This window comes from Microcaecilia unicolor, chromosome 9 (genome assembly GCF_901765095.1).
Source record: "Microcaecilia unicolor chromosome 9, aMicUni1.1, whole genome shotgun sequence".
In the NCBI taxonomy this organism is placed as follows: Eukaryota; Metazoa; Chordata; class Amphibia; order Gymnophiona; family Siphonopidae; genus Microcaecilia; species Microcaecilia unicolor.
This window is the reverse complement of record NC_044039.1, coordinates 32,993,659-33,011,809: the sequence shown is the minus strand read 5'-3', so window position 1 is coordinate 33,011,809 and position 18,151 is coordinate 32,993,659. Positions and strand designations below refer to the sequence as shown.

General features: G+C 43.1%; 1 protein-coding gene across 1 annotated transcript in view; it reads left to right on the top strand.

Annotated features, from left to right (window-relative positions):
- LOC115477806 (dihydrofolate reductase-like) overlaps nt 1-18,151 on the top strand; it is a 36,617-nt gene that overhangs the window by 4,795 nt on the left and 13,671 nt on the right. The window contains exons 3-5 of the mRNA XM_030214896.1: nt 4,722-4,853; nt 12,987-13,036; nt 16,867-16,972. Of these exons, the coding sequence (XP_030070756.1) occupies nt 4,722-4,853; nt 12,987-13,036; nt 16,867-16,972 (288 nt within the window). The remainder of the gene's footprint in view (nt 1-4,721; nt 4,854-12,986; nt 13,037-16,866; nt 16,973-18,151) is intronic.

The window sequence follows — 18,151 nt, the reverse complement described above, 5'->3', positions numbered from 1 at the left end:
GGCACGCACTGACCTCATTGACATCAGTGACAGACAATTTGGCAAAGCAAAACAATCTGAGTGCTGGCCATTAGGACACAGGTTTGATAGGAGACTTTTAAAAGACTGAAGGAACCGAAAGTGTTAAATGGGGGGAGGGGGGAGTTCTAAACGACTGAAAGACATGAACATTTGGGAAAGGAAAACAATCTGAATGCTGGCCATTAGGACACAGGGTAGATAGGAGAGTTTTAAAAGACTGAAGGAAACGAAAGTGTTAAACTGGAGAAGGGGGGGGGGGGGGAGTTGTGAATGACTGAAAGACATGCAAACCTGGGACAGGAAAACAATCTCAATGCTGGCCATTAGCACATAGGAGAGTTTTAAAAGACTGAAGGAACCAAAAGTGTTCAGGGGGGGGGGGGGCAAGTTCTGAATGAATGAAAGAAATGAAAATTTAGGAGAGGAACACAATCCGAATGCCGGGCATTTGTACACAGGGTAGATAGGACGCTTTTTAAAAGAAATGAAGGATGTGAAAGTATTACATCTTGGGGGAGGGGTGAGGAGGAAAGCGGTGGGGTATCTGGATACTGGGCGTTAGGGCCACGATGGTACATAGACTTTTGAAAGCCTTAAGGAACCCAAAGTGTGGGAAGGAGGAGGAAAAGGAGGGGAGGGAACAGGGTGAGGGGCATTAGGAACAGGGGAGGGGGCCCTGTCACACACTCTCATTCTCACACACACACTGTCACACAGACAGTCTCACTCTGTCACACACCCGCACATTCACTCTGGCTCTCTCTCTCAAACATACACACTCCCAGGAAAACCTTGCTAGCGCCCGTTTCATTCGTTCCAGAAACGGGCCTTTTTTACTAGTAGAAGATAAGTATATGTTTAAAAAAAAACCTCCTTTATACTATGCTACTGTGTAATGTCTCAGAGGATGAGTGTCATGAGAAGGGTTTTCAAAAATGTATTTACAGCCTCATTTATTAAGCTTTTTCCTGTAGATTCAAAATGGTGAAAAGAAGTCTTCATGAATTGAGTCCTTAATAACCAAACTTGGGGACCCTTTACTAAGGCACACTGAAAAATGGCCTGCAGTAGTGCAGACGTGTGTTTTGGGCCACGCGCAGAATCATTTTTCAGAGCACCTGTAAAAAAATGCCTTTTTAAAATTTTTGCTGAAAATGGACGTGAAGCAAAATGAAAATTGCAACGCTTGCATTTTGGGTCTGAGATCTTACCGCCAGCCATTGATCTAGCAGTAAGGTAACCGGGTGGTAATGGTCTGCGTGCGTAAAATGCCAATTACCACCCGTGCACCAGAAAATAAAAACATTTTCCGGTGTGCATAGTGGGTGCGCATAAAAAATGAAATTACTGCACGGGCTACGCGGTAGCCAGGTGGTAACTCTGAATTGCTGCGCATTGGGCGCACATAGGCACTTAACGCTGCTTAGTAAAAGGGCCCCTTGGTTTTGTATTCATGGTTCTCAGTCTTAGGGCCTCGTATATTAAAGTGGCTTCACAAACGAGTGCTTTGTGTGAAAAACCACTGTCCTGCTTATAATCGAAATAGAAAAACGCCTATATTGTGACCCAAATCGGGAGATAGACGTTTATCTCACAAAAACGAATAAAGCGGTATAATCGAAAGCCAAATTTGGACGTTTTCAACTGCACTCCGTCGCGGATGCGGACAAAGTTGATGGGGGCGTGTCGAAGGCGTGGTGAAGCCGGAACTGGGGCGTGGTTATCGGCCGATCAGAGATGGGCGCCTTTCGCCGATAATGGGAAAAAAATATGCGTTTGTAGCGAGAATTTGGGGCACTTTTCCTGGGCCCTGTTTTTCCACGAATAAGGCCCCAATAAGTGCCCTAAATGACCAAATGACCACTGGAGGGAATCAGGGATGACCTCTCCTGACTCCCCCAGTGGTCACAAACCCCCTCCCACCACAAAATATGCCGTTTCACAACTTTTTATTTTCACCCTCAAATGTCATACCCACCTCCCTGGCAGCAGTATGCAGGTCACTGGAGCAGTTATTAGGGGGTGCAGTGGACTTCAGGCAGGTGGACCCAGGCCCATCCCCCCCCCCACCTGTTACACTTGTGCTGGTAAATGGGAGCCCTCCAAACCGCCCCCCCCAAACCCACTGTACCCACATGTAGGTGCCCCCCTTAGGGCTATAGTAATGGTGTAGACTTGTGGGCAGTGGGTTTTGAGGGGGATTTGGGGGGCTCAACACACAAGGGAAGGGTGCTATGCACCTGGGAGCTCTTTTACCTTTGTTTTTGTAAAAGTGCCCCCTAGGGTGCCCGGTTGGTGTCTTGGCATGTGAGGGGGACCAGTACACTACAAATCCTGGCCCCTCCCATGAATAAATGTCTTGGAGTTATTCGTTTTTGAGCTGGGCGCTTTCATTTTCCGTTATCGCTGAAAAACAAAAACGCCCAGCTCACAAATTGTCGAATAAAACATGGACGTCTATTTTTTTGCGAAAATACAGTTCGGTCCGCCCCTTCACGGACCCGTTCTTGGAGATAAACGCCCATGGAGATAGATGTTTCCGTTCGATTATGCCCCTTCATGTGATTAGCAAAAGGCAATTGATTAATCAAGTCTAATAAGCATAAACAAACAAAAAGTGCAAATGCCTGGAAACTGCAAAAGTGCCAAATCTGAGGCAGTTTGTGTTATTTGCACATCAAGTATACGTTTTCAATGTCACTTTGCATTTTGGTCCCAAAAAACAAGAAAGCAGGCAGTCTGCAAAGGAAATGGTGAGCAGATCACAGAAGTCTAAAATAATACAAAAACGCCTTTATTTTGCAACAAGAGTGGAGGATTTTGAACACAGAGCCCTCAAAAACAAGTGGGCAGGTGGTCTGCAGGATCCAAACTGAAAGAAATGGTGAGCAGACCACAATAAAGACTGCAGAAGTCCAAAATAATACAAAAGTTGCCTTTATTATGAAACAAGAGTGGGAGTGGGTTTTGGGGGGCTCAGCACAGAAGGTAAGGGAGCTATGCACCTGGGAGCAATTTGTGAAATCCACTGCAGTGCCCCCTGTAGTGTTCTGCTCATTTCGGTGGGTTTCTAGCCGTGTTCCCTGTTTGATCTCATTGAATAGAACTTTATAATTGTATCAGGAGTATATAAGTAACTGATCTACAGAATTGTGGAGACACACACAATTGTTAGTTAATGAGAAGAGTTTAAATAAAGTATTTGAGTGGATTGAATTAACAGTAATTGATGGAGTTTTTTTGAAGCTATATGATGGCACGCCGAGCCTACGCCTTATAGCCTGCTGTGTTGGGCTGGCTGGGTGGCGACACTGTCCATCTAATCAAAACTCATTAGACTAACTAGAATTTCTAGAGGTGGGTGTGTCCTACATGATATTTACATAGTCGGTGTGAGGCTGTGTTGTGATTTTCGATTATTAATGAATAAGCCACAAAAAAGTATCCTAAATGATTAGATGATCACTGCAAGAATAAAGAAATGATACCCCTTACTCCTTCAGTGGGTTGCAACTGCTGCTTTGTACAGATTGTCCTCCCTCCATGCAATTTGACTGTTTTCAGTTTTAATTGGCTTCTAAATACCACCCATTCAATTATGTCTTGCTGTAACTGGTGCTCTGTACATATCACCCCGTTGCTTCATACACATCGCTGATGTACAATACGTTCATAAAATCCTATATAATAAAAAGCACCTCCAACGTTCTGAAGCTGACTCCATGGCACTGTGGCAGCGTAGGGTTCGTAAGTCTGTAACTCAGCGTTTCATTGGCTATCACTGTCCCGCAACGTCACAAGAACGAGGAACCAATCAATGGTCTGTAAAAAAAACGCCCAACCCGCCTGCCTGGTCCGTCATTGCCACCCAGCGATTCTCGTCTCTCCCCTGCCCCCCCCCCCCCCACTCTAGGCACCCACCGAGTCTCTGTCGCTCCTTTGAAAGCCCTGCCCGTCTGTAGCCTTCCCTTCCAGTTTGTTCCCTCAGAGTCCTGCCCTCGTGGAAAGAGGAAATGACGTCAGAAGGCGGGACTCAGGAGACAGAGACTCGGTGGGTTCCTGGAGGGGGGCAGGGGAGAGAGGCGAATCACTGGGTGGCTACGGGGGGGCCAGGGGACAGAGGAGAATTGCTGGGTGCCTGGAGGGGGGGGCAGGGGAGAGAGGAGAATCGCTGGGTGGCTGGAGAGGGGGGCAGGGAAAAGAGGAGAATCGCTGGGTGGCTGGATATGGGGGGCAGGGGAGAGAAGAGAATCACTGGGTGGCTGGAGGGGAGCAGGGTAGAGAGGAGAATCGCTGGGTGCCTGGAGGGGGGCAGGGGAGAGAGAAGAATCGCTGAGTGGCTGGAGGGGGGGCAGGGGACAGAGGAGACAATCTCACTCTCTCTCTGTCACACACACACATTCGCACATTCACTCTCTCGCTCTCACACACAGTCACTGTCAAACACACTGTCAAACATACACACTCCGAGGAAAACCTTGCTAGCGCCCGTTTCATTTCTGTAAGAAACGGGCCTTTTTTACTAGTAGTTTCATAAAGCCAGATGTATGCATTGAAGAATAAGCATGACATTATTAGAGTGTGAATGCATTATAATTAATAAATGTATCTACCTAATGCCATATGCTCATCAAAAGTATATGTAGCAGTGTGCTATGAGTTGATCAATGAGTTCTTAACAAACAGTTTGTGGTTCATAGGGTATCCTGTCATCTGTCTTTCATCATGTGTGATGCTGAGGGAAGAGTTGACCCTAAGCCTATCAGACTTGTAGCTGCAGTCAGCAGGAATATGGGAATCGGGCAGAAGGGAGACTTGCCTTGGAACTTGCCGTAAGTACAGTGGAAAACATGGAAGTGGAGCAGGCACAGTGTTCTAACAGATTGAGAAACCGTGCTACCAAAGTATCAACTCACACTTCCTTGATCCTATTCTCTCCGTTATTGATTTTGTTCTCACCTGTCCAAGCATTTTTGGTTGGTGCATTGGTCCCTTACTTCTTTGGAACGTGCATTGGGTAGGAGTGTTTGACACAAGAGCTAAACTCCTCTTACTTATTTTTTCAGTCCTTATTCCTTCAATGAATTTCCCATAACAGCTGTGCAGTAATAAGTATTACTCCTACTGCTTACCATTTCTATAGCACTAGTAGACTCTAGGCAATGCTGTATAGATGCACATAAGAGAAGTCCCTGTTCTGCAGAGCTTACCTCTTCGTAAACACACAGACTAAACAGTTTCCGGAAATGTAATTAATATAGTGAACATGGTAAAATCAGAAAATATAGAATACTAAGGGAGAGACTGTGTTTAAATTTAAAGGCAAGAGAAGGGCACAGCGAAGGTGACAAGATAGATGATACCTATTAAACTTCTACTGGACTCAAGAAAAGTTCACAGCAAGAGTTTATTAATCAAAAAAATGGACTCGACACGAATTGTGTTTCGGCCACTCTGGCCTGCCTCAGGAGTCCCTGTATGGCACAGTGCTGTTGATCCTTTAGGAAAAGTCTCCTCCAAGTGTTGGGGTTTGCTAACAAGACCTGGAAAATGTTGAATCAAAGAAACTTTTCAGCTCCTATATACTGATACGAACAGCACTGCTCAAAAAGCTGCTTTTTGACCAGTGCTGTTCGTATCGGTATATAGGAGCTGAAAAGTTTCTTTGATTCAACATTTTCCACGTCTTGTTAGCAACACTTGGAGAAGACTTTTCCTAAAGGATCAACAGCACTGTGCCATACAGGGACTCCTGAGGCAGGAGAGAGTGGCCGAAACACGATTCGTGTCGAGTCCATTTCTTTTATTAATAAACTCTTGCTGTGAACTTTTCTTGAGTCCAGTAGACGTTTAATAGGCATCATCTGTCTTGTCGCCTTCGCTGCGCCCTTCTCTTGGATTTTCCATTGCGGAGGTCCGCTTTCTTCTGTGTTTGATGTAAATTTAAAGGCAAACCAATTGAACACAAAAGTGGACTTCCAGTTCACTATAACTGTAACTATATATTACAAAATCAAATAACTATTAACCAGTTCAACTGTCACCTTATCCCACAGAAAGGTTTCCAATTGAATAACTTGAAAAGGGCATAATGATGATTTTGATAGAAAACTAGACATTTGCACAGGAATTTAAGGAAAACAGTTGTACCAATAGCCAAAACTTTTGATTTCAACAGCAAAAAAACCATTCTTCTTAACTGAGTTGCCCTAACAACATCTGGGATTATAGAAATATTCTGCCCACAAAAATTGAGTTTTTGGGGTTTTTTTTTAAGGAAAATAAGCTTTCAAGATTTCCATTTTAAAGTTGCTGATTGTAATACAACTATCAGTTGATCATTTTCTAATAATATCCTGAGAGGATTCCAAAAACTGTAACACGTCTAGGATGTCAAATGTATTGTGAGGATCCCGAGACCTTTTTTCCTTTTGTTTATATTTATATTTATTTAAAACTTGATATACTGCTACCCTGGAACTCCTAGAAATATAAAAGACATTATCAATTGCCACATTTTCTACCTGAGGAAATGTAACATATCTTTAAGGAATATTTTAAACTGTTCCTGTGGAGAAAGATAATGGGCAACCAGAAAATTCAATAATTTCAAATGAAGGGCTTTAGAAGCATTCTCCAGTTTTTCAATTTGCAAATGAATAAATTATCTTTAACAGCCAATGTAATTACAGATTGCACTAAAGCATTTTGAGTTTCAAGTTTATCTAAACGTTCCGTAATACTCAAAAGTCTCTCATCTTGCTCAATCATTTTAGCAAAGGCATCTTCAGAATATTTACAAAAATGAGAAAACTGTTCCAAGTTTGCCTGCAACATATTTTCCATATGAGCAACAACATCCCAAAGATCATTTAAAAGTTGCATTTGTTTTTGAAGTTAATGAAGAGGAATAAATAGATGTCTCAATTAGTTTCAATTTGACAGGAGGACACACAGAAACCGTAATTGCCAAATTAGATCTTTGAGAGAGGCCAGCAGCAATAATGTTATCGCTGGGGACTATAATGCCTTAGATTTCTCAAACATTATTGCGGGTTGAGAGGATGGGGGTTCACTCAACTGAAGACAATGAGGCTTCCACAGGAGTCTCAAGTCTTGGACTCTGAGGAGTTGGATGACTAACCATAGCAATGTGCTGATCTATCAGGCTTTTGGTGGAAGACGGGCCCTCTTGCCTGCTTGCTGTTCCTGGTTTTTTATTCTTCCTCTTCACCCTGATGTTAAACAACCAAGATTCCCAACTCCCAGCTCCTCAGTCTCAGTCAGCTCTGAAGGGACTCCAAAGGGACAGGAAATGCCCCTTTGGTCATGCCCTTCAGGTACACACTTGCGGCTGCATTCCGCAACAGGGCACTGATTTTATCCTGCAAGAGTCCTTGCTTCTGTGTCAGAAGGCTAGATCCTGCCTGCAACAGTGACTGTTCCAACTGGTAGATGTTCCAATGCTGTCCCCTAGTTTAGGTAAGACTTTTGGACAGGTAGTTAGAGACAGGGCATAAAATTAGTAAAGTGGTGGGAGGTTTTTTTTTTTCAGTTATATGTGATTCGTAAACCCAGAGTATATTTGACACTAATTTAGTATTGATGATACATGCTACTGTTGCTAGCAGGTTAGACAATTGTCATTCGCTGTATTTGGGCATATTAAGGTCTGTTAGTAAGAGGTTTCAGTTGATTCAAAACACAGCTGCACTTGCTAGCACGCAAGAGACAGTGTTATATGATCAAGTCTAAATTAAAAAGTCTGAGTATCACCTTTCCCACCTTGTGTAGTGGCAAGCTGCAGTATTTGGCATGCTAGTTATGTGCATTAATTCGTTATATTCATCTCAAAAGAACTTTCTGTGTTTGCCTTCATAATTAGGTTGGCATCCACTTGTTCCAGTGCTATTACTTATCTTGTGCCCTGCTTGTAGAATTCCCTACCTCAAGAGATGATAGATTTAAATGGTTATCTACAATTTAGGGGAAAATAAATCAAAGCATGGCTTAGTACTGAAAGAGTCCAGATAACTAAGTGTAAAATTGTTATGCTTATTGCTTTTATATCTTTTTATTGTATTTATTTGTTGTTATATTGTAAGTTATTTTGTGTTTTTTGTTTGTATACTACTTAAGTACTAGAAGCAACTTTATACCAAATGAATAGAATGGAAAAAGTAAGATTGCACAGAGCCTATGATTGAGGAAACCAGGGGAGAGGATTTGCAGCTAAAAGTGGTTTTCTGAAGGCCTGTGAGCAGCTGAGGATAGATAGGGGAGGGGATTTGCAGCTAGAATTGTTTGCTGATGGGCTGACCAATGGAAATTCTGGGAGAGTGGATGTCTAGCAACATTTTGTGTCGAGGGAGTTTTTGATATAGTTTTATGGAGATTGACAAATAGGGAACCCCAACTGTGAGCATATATGAAGTGTTATTTCAGATCCCAAGAGAAAATCTTGTTGAAGAAAGGAAACAGCTGAGGGAGATCCTATCTAGAGGGTCCCATCCCTTTGTTCAGAAGAAGAGGAATCAAAAGTTAATAGCCCAGTGTCATTTTGGTCATTTTTCCCTATTTCTAAAATTTTGCATGTAATACATCTGTGAAAATAACAGATCAACTGATTCTTAATTCACCCAGTAAATTATCAGATCAATTTTTAAAGCTGGTGGTGATTGCATATTTTTTAAATGCTGGCTGTGACATGTTAAAAAATATGTATATTGGGCACTGCTATCCAGATAGGCATAGGGGCCCTTTTACTAAGGCACGCTGAAAAATGGCCTGCTCTGTTGTAGGTGCGTGTTTTGGACACACGAGGTCCATTTTTCAGTGTGTCTGGAGAAAAAAAGGCCTTTTTTTCTGTGGTCAAAAATGGACATGCAGTAAAATAAAAACCAGCGCGCCTCCATTTTCAGCCTGAGACTTTACCGCCACCCATTGACTTAGCAGTAAGGGCTCGTGCGTTAACTGAATGGTAATCGTCAGTGCCCGTAAACTGCCGATTACTGCCTGGTAAGCGCCATGTGGTAGAAAATATTTTCTACTGCGTGTTTTGTACACGCATAAAAAATTGAATTACCACCCGGGGCATGCGGTAGCCGGGTGGTAGTTCCAATTTGATGTATGTTGGATTTATTTGTTTTGCACATTTATATCCCATGTTTTTCCCTCAGTTTTGCAGGCTCAAAGTGGCTTACAATGTACTGACAGGCTATCGCCAAATCAGTGGTGATAACGGTTACAATTAAGTTAGATAGAAGAAACAGGGAAAGAAGAAAATAGAGAAAGGATAAGAGAGTCTAAAAAGGTCCGTAGATATGTTGTTAAGAAGGACTTCAGGTTATACATTGAATCCTTGGAGTAGGCTGAACCTCTTTCAGCTGGAAGAGATGTAAATGGACCGGACACACCAAGATGTGTGTAGGTGCCTAGGCACCTTAGTAAAAGGGCCCAATAATGCAGTCACCAGTACTAACGACATGTAAAGGGCAATTCTCTAACAGGGTGTCCACATGTATGCACTACTTGAGTGCGTAAATGTACAGAATACAGTTACATTCATGGGTAAGTGTACATTTGTGTACATGGTTCAAGGGGTTCTTAACCCTGCGTTCATATCAAGTCACATCAAATTCAACCACGTCTGCTGCATGGACACCTGAATGTGGAGTACCGCAAGGATCACCTCTCTCACCAACCATTTTTAACCTAATGATGATCCCATTGGCAAAACTCCTGTCAAATCATAACCTCAACCCATATATATACGCCGACGATGTAACAATATACATCCCTTTCAAACAAGACATTAAAGAAATCTTCAACGAAATTAACCAAAGTCTACACATCATGAACACCTGGGCAGATGCATTTCGATTGAAACTAAATGCAGAAAAAACTCAATGCCTGATACTTACCTCCCAATACAACACAAATGAATTCACCGCCATAAACACACCAAAACTAAACCTTCCAATCTCAGAAACTTTAAAAATCCTTGGAGTCACTATTGACCGCCATCTAACACTCGAAACTCATGCAAATAACACAACCAAAAAGATGTTCTACTGCATGTGGAAACTGAAAAGAATAAGACCATTCTTCCCTAGATCCGTCTTTCGCAGCCTAGTGCAATCCCTCGTGCTCAGCCATCTGGATTACTGCAACTCACTCTACGCAGGCTGTAAAGAGCAAATACTGAGGAAACTTCAAACAGCCCAGAACACAGCAGCCAGACTCATCTTTGGAAAACCAAAATACAAAAGTGCAAAACCCTTATGAGAGAAGCTACACTGGCTCCCACTTAAGGAACGCATTACTTTTAAAGTATGCACATTAGTCCACAAAATTATTCACGGTGAAGCCCCAGCCTACATGTCTGATCTAATAGACTTACCACCCAGAAATGCTAAAAGATCATCCCGAACTTTCCTCAACCTCCACTTCCCTAATTGCAAAGGCATAAAATACAAGGTGCTGCACGCATCAACCTTTTCTTGCATGAGCACGCAGTTCTGGAACACATTACCACGCAACCTGAAAACGATCTACGAACTGACCAACTTCCGCAAACTATTGAAGACTCATCTTTTTGATAAGATTTATGGAAAGGATCAAAACACATGAAGTCCACACTCACTGTTCAGCAATGCATCAATACACTCTCTTCTGAATTCTTATCCCCCGTAATGTCACCACATTCACACCTTTACTCACAGAAAACATTACACCGAATGTTCTCTTGTTATTGTCTTGTTGCTCTATCAGTTCCCGTTGTTTCTTTCCAATGTTCCATTGCTCTTTTCCATTGTTCTGTTCCCTTAATGATATTTTGACTTTGTCTTAGCATAACTCATCACAATGTAATCCATAACCGAATTGTAACAATTTGTACTCCCATCATTTACAATGTATTGTAAGCCACACTGAGCCCGCAAATGGGTGGGAAAATGTGGGATACAAATGTAATAAAATAAATAAAATAAAATATGTCACAGCAAAACACCTAAGGGCCCTTTTACTAAGCAGTGTAGGTGCATACATGCGTTCTACATGCATCAATTTTGAACTACCGCGTGGCCCGGGTGGTAATTTCATTCTTTACGCGCACTGGAAAATTTTCTGATGCACAGCGCTAGCTAGGCAGTAATCAGCATTGTATGTGTGCTGACGATTACCACCCGATTAATGCGCGAGACCTTACCACTAAGTCAATGGGTGGCAGTAAGGTCTCGGGCCTAAAATGGATGTGCACCGATTTTCATTTTGCCACAAGTCCATTTTCTGCCCCCCCCCCCCCCAAAAGGCCTTTTTTGCAGGTGCGCTGAAAAATGGACATGCGCGCGTCCAATATACACGTCTACACCAGCATAAGACATTTCTTGGCGCACCTTAGTAGAAGGACCCTCTAATCACTATTCTGTAAGGGCATGCATAAGTGGCTTAGAACTAGATTCTATAGATGGTTGTGAAAAAAATAACGCTTAGTACTATTCTATAAACCGCGCATACAGTTAGGTGCAGTGTATAGAATAGTGCTTAGCACCGTGAACTGCGACAGCATTTAGGCGTGACCATTTACACCAATGAGAACCTGGTGTAAATCCTGATGCATAAATTAGGTGCATAAATTGCAGGAACACCCCCAATCTACCCATGCCGTCTCATGGCCACGCTTCCTTTTTGGGTCCACGCACAAGGATTTATGCGTACCTCTTTATAGAATGTGCCTAAAAAGATGGGTGTGTAAATTCTAATTGTTGCCAATTAGTATCAGTGTGGATAATTGCTTGTTATTGCTCAGCTATCAGCACTGATGTGCTGATTATTCAGTTAAATTGTGTGCACAAAAAGCGTCATACGTAGAATCTGGGGGTTAATGCTTAAGTGTAAGGAGGGCATTCACATGGGAGGATCATGGACAGGACCATCATTTATGCATCCAGCTTACAGAATACTGTAAGGTACACATCCTTGCTTGTACTTATATGTGGTCTATGGCTGGTGCCTAAATGTTAGGCATGCCACTGCCAGGTTATGCAAATATTCTATAATGACATCTGGGCATATAGGTACCATGGTAGTGTAGGCTTTCACCATGTAGCATCGGCATGCCTAAATGGAGTCACCACTTATAGAATTACCTCCTTAGTGACAATAATTAGCTGCTGTACACAGGGCCGCCGAAAGGGGGGGGCAGAGGGGACAAAATTCCCCGGGCCCGGGCCTCCAAGGGGGGCCCGGCGCCGCAGTCCCACCCGCCCTCCGTCGTCGACCGTCTGCCACCGGGCCAGGCCCCCTGCATTGAAATCACAGCGCCTCTCACCTCTGTGTGAAAGCGCTGCAGGCAGTAGCAGATCGTCTCCCTTCGGGCCTCCTTCCCTCCCTGTGTCCCGCCCTCGTCTGATGTAACTTCCGCGAGGGCGGGACACAGGGAGAGAAGGAGGCCCAAAGGGAGGCGATCTGCTGCCTGCAGCGCTTTCACACTGAGGTGAGAGGCGCTGTGATTTCAATGCAGGGGGCCCGGCCTGGTGGCTGACGGAGGGGGGCAGGTGGAGGGGGCGGGGCCCCGGGGGGCGGCCTTGCCCTGGCCCAGTCTCTCGGCGGCCCTGGCTGTACATATACTTAAGCAGTTTAACCTAGGACTACTTTTTCGTAGGCCTGAATTAAACCACTTAGCAATATGGATAGTGACTGAATATCACCGTTATCCATCCACTCTGAGTCCACCATAACAGTCTGCTATCTGGATAGCAGCTCAGCAGTTAAAGGAGTTTTTGGCTTCCTAATCCATATTAGACCACTGTATTTAGCTGCTCATGAAGGAAATTTCAATAGCAGAAATTTAATCAGCAAACTGAGGTTTAGTCAGCTAACAGTCAACCCCTGTGAAAAAACATTATGTCAAATACATTGTTATATTTCTGCCATAATCTGAATATCTATTTTTTTAAATGCAGGAATGAGTTTAAGTACTTTATTGAAAAAATTACTTCAGTAGTAGAGCCCGGTAAGTCCTGCTTCTTGGTTAACTGTATGAGTCTCTCCAATGGCGAGCTTGGTTGATCCAGTGTCTTGAGTTATGAGCTACACTCTCTGCAAAATTCTTCTGACTTTGATGCCCTACATTCTGTTGGGCAAGCGATTGTACATCTGTGTGCCTCATTCTACTAATTAACTGTATTTTGTATAACGTCTGTTTATTTAAAGCACAAAAGCAAGCATGCATATAATATAAACAAATATTTACAAGCAAAATGTATAGCACACTAACGTCCATGCAGTTCAGACACCAGTAAGATGTTATAAGATCATATAGCCCACAGCTGCATAAACATTTCTGAAGAAGTTTTGCTTGAGTGAGGCACCACACAGACTTAAATTATTAGTAGTCTGAGTGCCCCAGACTGGAAGAACAACTTATTGACATCATTGGTGTTTAAGGTAGATTGGGTCAGAAAAGTTTCCAAGGTATTTGCCCAATGTTCCATGCATATTGATGTTCATGTACTGAGTAGTTCAACAACTAGGTCTTTCTCTTGGTGCCTTCTCTTTGGCACTGAGCATGTTAATGCCAACTCAGATCCAAAGCTGCAATTTTGCCTTGGCACCCTTCATGCCCATTTGAAGGCAAACAAGTGTGGAGTTAGACATCTTACCTACTCTTTGACCCCACTCAGACCCAAATAACTACGTTTTAGTTTTCAGAGGTTTTTGGCACCAGGGCAGATGTGGTTCAGATGTATTTTCACCAATATTTTTGAAGTCAGAACCTGAGGAGTCCTAAGGACTTGTACACTTGCCAAGAGATCTAGTCTAAAAAAACAATATTCATCCAATCTTCCATCAGTACCTTCTCTATCGTAGGCCAAGAATACGTCTACACCTAAAGATCTTTTCTGGCCTGGTTTTGTTCGGAACATGGCTAAGGTTGTCCTCTTTGAGTTTCAGGCATTTAATCTCTCCACTGTGGCCTTGTCCTCCCTGAGTGCCCCTTTTGCTCCTTCATGATCTAAGGGTCCCACAGATTCCAGCACAGGCTTTCAGCTACTGATGTGCCTGAAAAAGGTGTTACTATGAGTTTTTGTCTCCATGGCAAGTTTTTCTTCATATTTTCTTTTAACCTACTTTATCAGTGCTTTGCATCTAGCTTGACAATGCTTGTGTTACTTCTTATTTTCTTCATTCGGATCCTTTTTCCATTCTTTGAAGGATACTGTTTTGGCTCCAATAGCTTCTTTCACTTCACCTTTTACCCATGTTGGTTGTTCGCTCTTCTTTCCACCTTTGTTAATACGTGGAATACGTCTAGTCTGGGCTTCCACGATGGTATTATTAAAATATGTCCATGCCTGATTTAAAATCCTACGCTTTGTGGCCAACCCTTTTAGCTTCTTTTTAACCATTTTCCTCATTTTGTCATAGTCGCCCTTTATTTTCTAATGTGTGGTGCTAACTGGGGGTAATCGGCAGTGTACGCACGTTGACGATTACCGCCTGGTTAACGCGCGAGACATTAGCACTAAGTCAATGGGTGGCGGTAAAGTCTCAGACCCAAAATGGACGCGCCAATTTTAATTTTGCCGCATGTCCATTTTCGGCCAAAAAGGACCTTTTTACGGGCACGTTAAAAAAATGGATCTGTGCACGTCAAAAAGACACTATAGCAGGCCATTTTTCAGCGCACCTTAGTAAAAAGACCCCTTAATCGGTTAATTGTTTCATAAAGATAAAAGGTCACGTCCTATGTGGATTAAAGTCTGTTGAATTTCTACAAAGATTTTGTTTTATTTTCACCCTAATAGGCCCGGGAGTATGGTGACAAAGAGCCACGCTTCTAGTTGGAAAGTAGACTGCAGTTTCTCAGTGGCATAGGAAGGGGGGTGGGGTGGTCCGCCCCGGGTGCATGCCGCTGGGGGGGGTGTCGTCTCTGTTGGTTCCTTGTGCCCTCTGCCCCGGAACAGATTACTTCCTGTTCTGGGGCAGAGAGAGCAAGGAACCAATGGAGCCGACGCAGCTCCCAGCGACGTGGACTCAGGGGCGGATCGGCCCTCCTGCCCGCCCCTCGCTTCTAAACTAAGTAAGAATGCGCTCCGAGGGGGGGTGCACGCCGAGGGGGGGGGCGCCATGCTGCGCCCGGGGGGGGTGCGCAGCGGCGACCCGCCCCTGGTGTCAGCCGCCCTCGCTAAGGCACTGCAGTTTCCCAATGGCCTCCCTAACGAGAGAGTAGGCTTTGACTGTCCATTTTCCATGGCCATGTTGAGGAGGAAGAGTCCAACCCCATTTTATCATTTCAGTTGTTCTTCCTTGTAGTTGTTTTTTATGTATGTAAATAGGTTTTACTAACAAAACATATTCCTGTTCAATGGCAAATCTTATTATTCCCTTTTATCGAAGGTAATCGCATGTCCACGGTGTCTGGAAAAACAGGACCCCCAACATTTTTCCAAATAACCCAAACACAAATGTACCATTATTAAAAAAAAATGATTACTATTATTGATAGGTGTTACTGCAAGATGCTGTAAAAACTGGATGATCCCTGTCTTCAAAATGGCATCATTCAGGAAGTGACCATTAAGATCCATTTTAGCAAAATGTCATTTAGTGAAGAAGATAAAGTTGTGATTAAATTCTTGTGACAAAAAAAGGCAAAGCATTTGCTATGAAAGTTTCCTAATGTATTTTCAAAGGTCATACTAAAGGTTTAAACAATTGCAAAGTATTTTGAAACTATGTAAGGGGTTCCATTTTACAGGACACCGTGTATATTACCCCATGAATTGTTTTCTCTTCAGAGCAAGAAAAGTTCCTTACCTGTAACAGGTGTTCTCTGAGGACTGCTAATCACCAATCACTCATGCCCTCACTCCTCCAATTCAGAGCTTTTCTACCCCTTTCCCCCGGTCCAAACCTTTATATGGAATTGTGGGATGGCAGTAATCTGGGAAACGCTGGGAAGCAGCATGCTTGGCACTGCGCCCACAGTCACGTGATCCACGTGTGCAACTGGCGAACCACCTCTCCTCATAGAACACCTGTTACAATTAAGTAGCTTTGGGGTCCTTTTACTAAGGTGCGCTGAAAAGTGACATGCGTTAGTGTAGGCGCATGTTTTGGACACACGCAGATCCATTTTTCAGCGCACCTATAAAAATGCCTTTTTTGGGGGCTGAAAATGTTTGTGCGGCAAAATGAAAATTGGCGTGCATCCATTTTGGGTCTGAGACCTTACCGCCACCCATTCACTTAGCGGTAAGGTCTCACACATTAAGCAGGTGGTAATGGTCAATGCACGTTCAAATGCTGATTACCGCCCGCACACTGGAAAATAAAAATTATTTTCCGGCATGCGTTGTGGGCGTGCGTAAAAAATGAAATTACCGCCCGGGCCACGTGGTAGCTGTGTAGTAATTCCAAATTGACCTGCGTTGGGTGTGCATAGGCGCCTACGCGGCTTAGCGAAAGGGCCCCTTTATTTCCCATTGGGTAGGTGCCCAGATTAATACAAAATCATAAATGGCACTAAATAACGTATCTGTTGGCAACCTCATTAGCATGGCAGAAACTGAATGGATGCGGAGATACAGGAGGTGATTTCAGAACCAGCCACATAAGTGCGGGGAAGTTTGTGACATCATCACCTTCATTCTGTTTTCTGGATTAATAGAGTTCCCAGTATTTGTCTGGCATTTCCCACCATCCACCTTCCTATGTGGCTGTCATAAGTTATTAGACAGGTTGGTATATAACAAAAAGAATGAATGATAAAACTTCAATTAGAACTTTTCTTTCTTTTGTAATCACTGTTGAAAAGAAATTAATTTCTTTTGCATCTAGGTAAGAAAAATCTGATAATATGGGGTCGTAAAACATTGGAGCCATTTGCAGAGACCCTTTTGCCTCTACCCAACTGCATCAATGCGCTTTTGAGTAGAACCTTGAGGTATGTCCGATGGAAATGTGGATCTAGGACTTCCCTATGGTTTAGATCCCAGCAGTGAGATGCACCTGTCTTTGCTTAAGTAGAAATTCACATTGATAGATTTTCATCTCTTGCTATAACTTTTTTTATTTTTTTATTTTTTTTTCAATTTTAGGAAGTATTTATTGAATAAAAAGAGATAACAGGAAACAGTAGTTCAAAGAAATACAAATACAACATCATAGTCAAATGCTACAGAAGTGATATCAAAGATCTCTAATAAAAAGAAAACATCATATGCCAAAATCTTTGAACAGATTTGAAAAGAGAACAAAATGAAAATCTCCTAAAAATACCCAAATATACCATAGGTAACTTCCTCCTTTTTACATAAGTTTTATTATAAGTAAGATCCTAATAACAGTTAATATAAACAGTTGCTTTTCCAAACTAAGCACATTCTTTGGAGCTCCTTATTGCTTTTATTGGACCAAAATAAGAAGTAGCTAAAAATCCTATGCACGAGCTTTTTAAGACCATCAGAGCAGCCTCACAGTGGGGAGGGGGTGGGGTGATGCAGGAAAAAGGAGTTAGTGCAAGGGATAAGGATTAATGGCAATTCAGAGGCAAGATCCAAGATTGAGTAAAGTGTGGGTTAGTGCATCATGAATGGAATACAGGAGCAGGACCGTGCCTAGGGTCTCTGGCGCCCCCCTGCAGATTATCAGTTGGCGCCCCCCCCCCCCCCCCGTGAAAATGATCAGCCCCCCCCCCCCCCCCCCGGTGAAAATAATCGCTCACCACTTGCCACACTGACAGGAATTGTCAGCAATATTCTTAGAAACAAATTGCTATACATTGCAAAATAAGATAGCAGATGTAAATTCTCAAAGTGGACATATTCCAAACGCTAAAATGAAAATAAAATGATTTTTTTCTACCTTTGTTGTCTGGTGACTTTCTTTTTCCGATCATTCTGGCCCAGTATCTGAGCTGCTGCTATCTGTCCTCTTAACTCCATTTCCAGGGCTTCCTTTCCATTTATTTCTTTACTTTCCTCCTTTCTTCTTCATTTCTTGCTCTATATCCATTTCCAGCAATTTCTTCTCTCTCCCTGGGTCCTGCCCTCCCATCCACGTCCATCCTTGTCCCTCTCTGCCCTTCTCTCCTCCATCCATAGCCAGCAATCCTCCTCTCTCC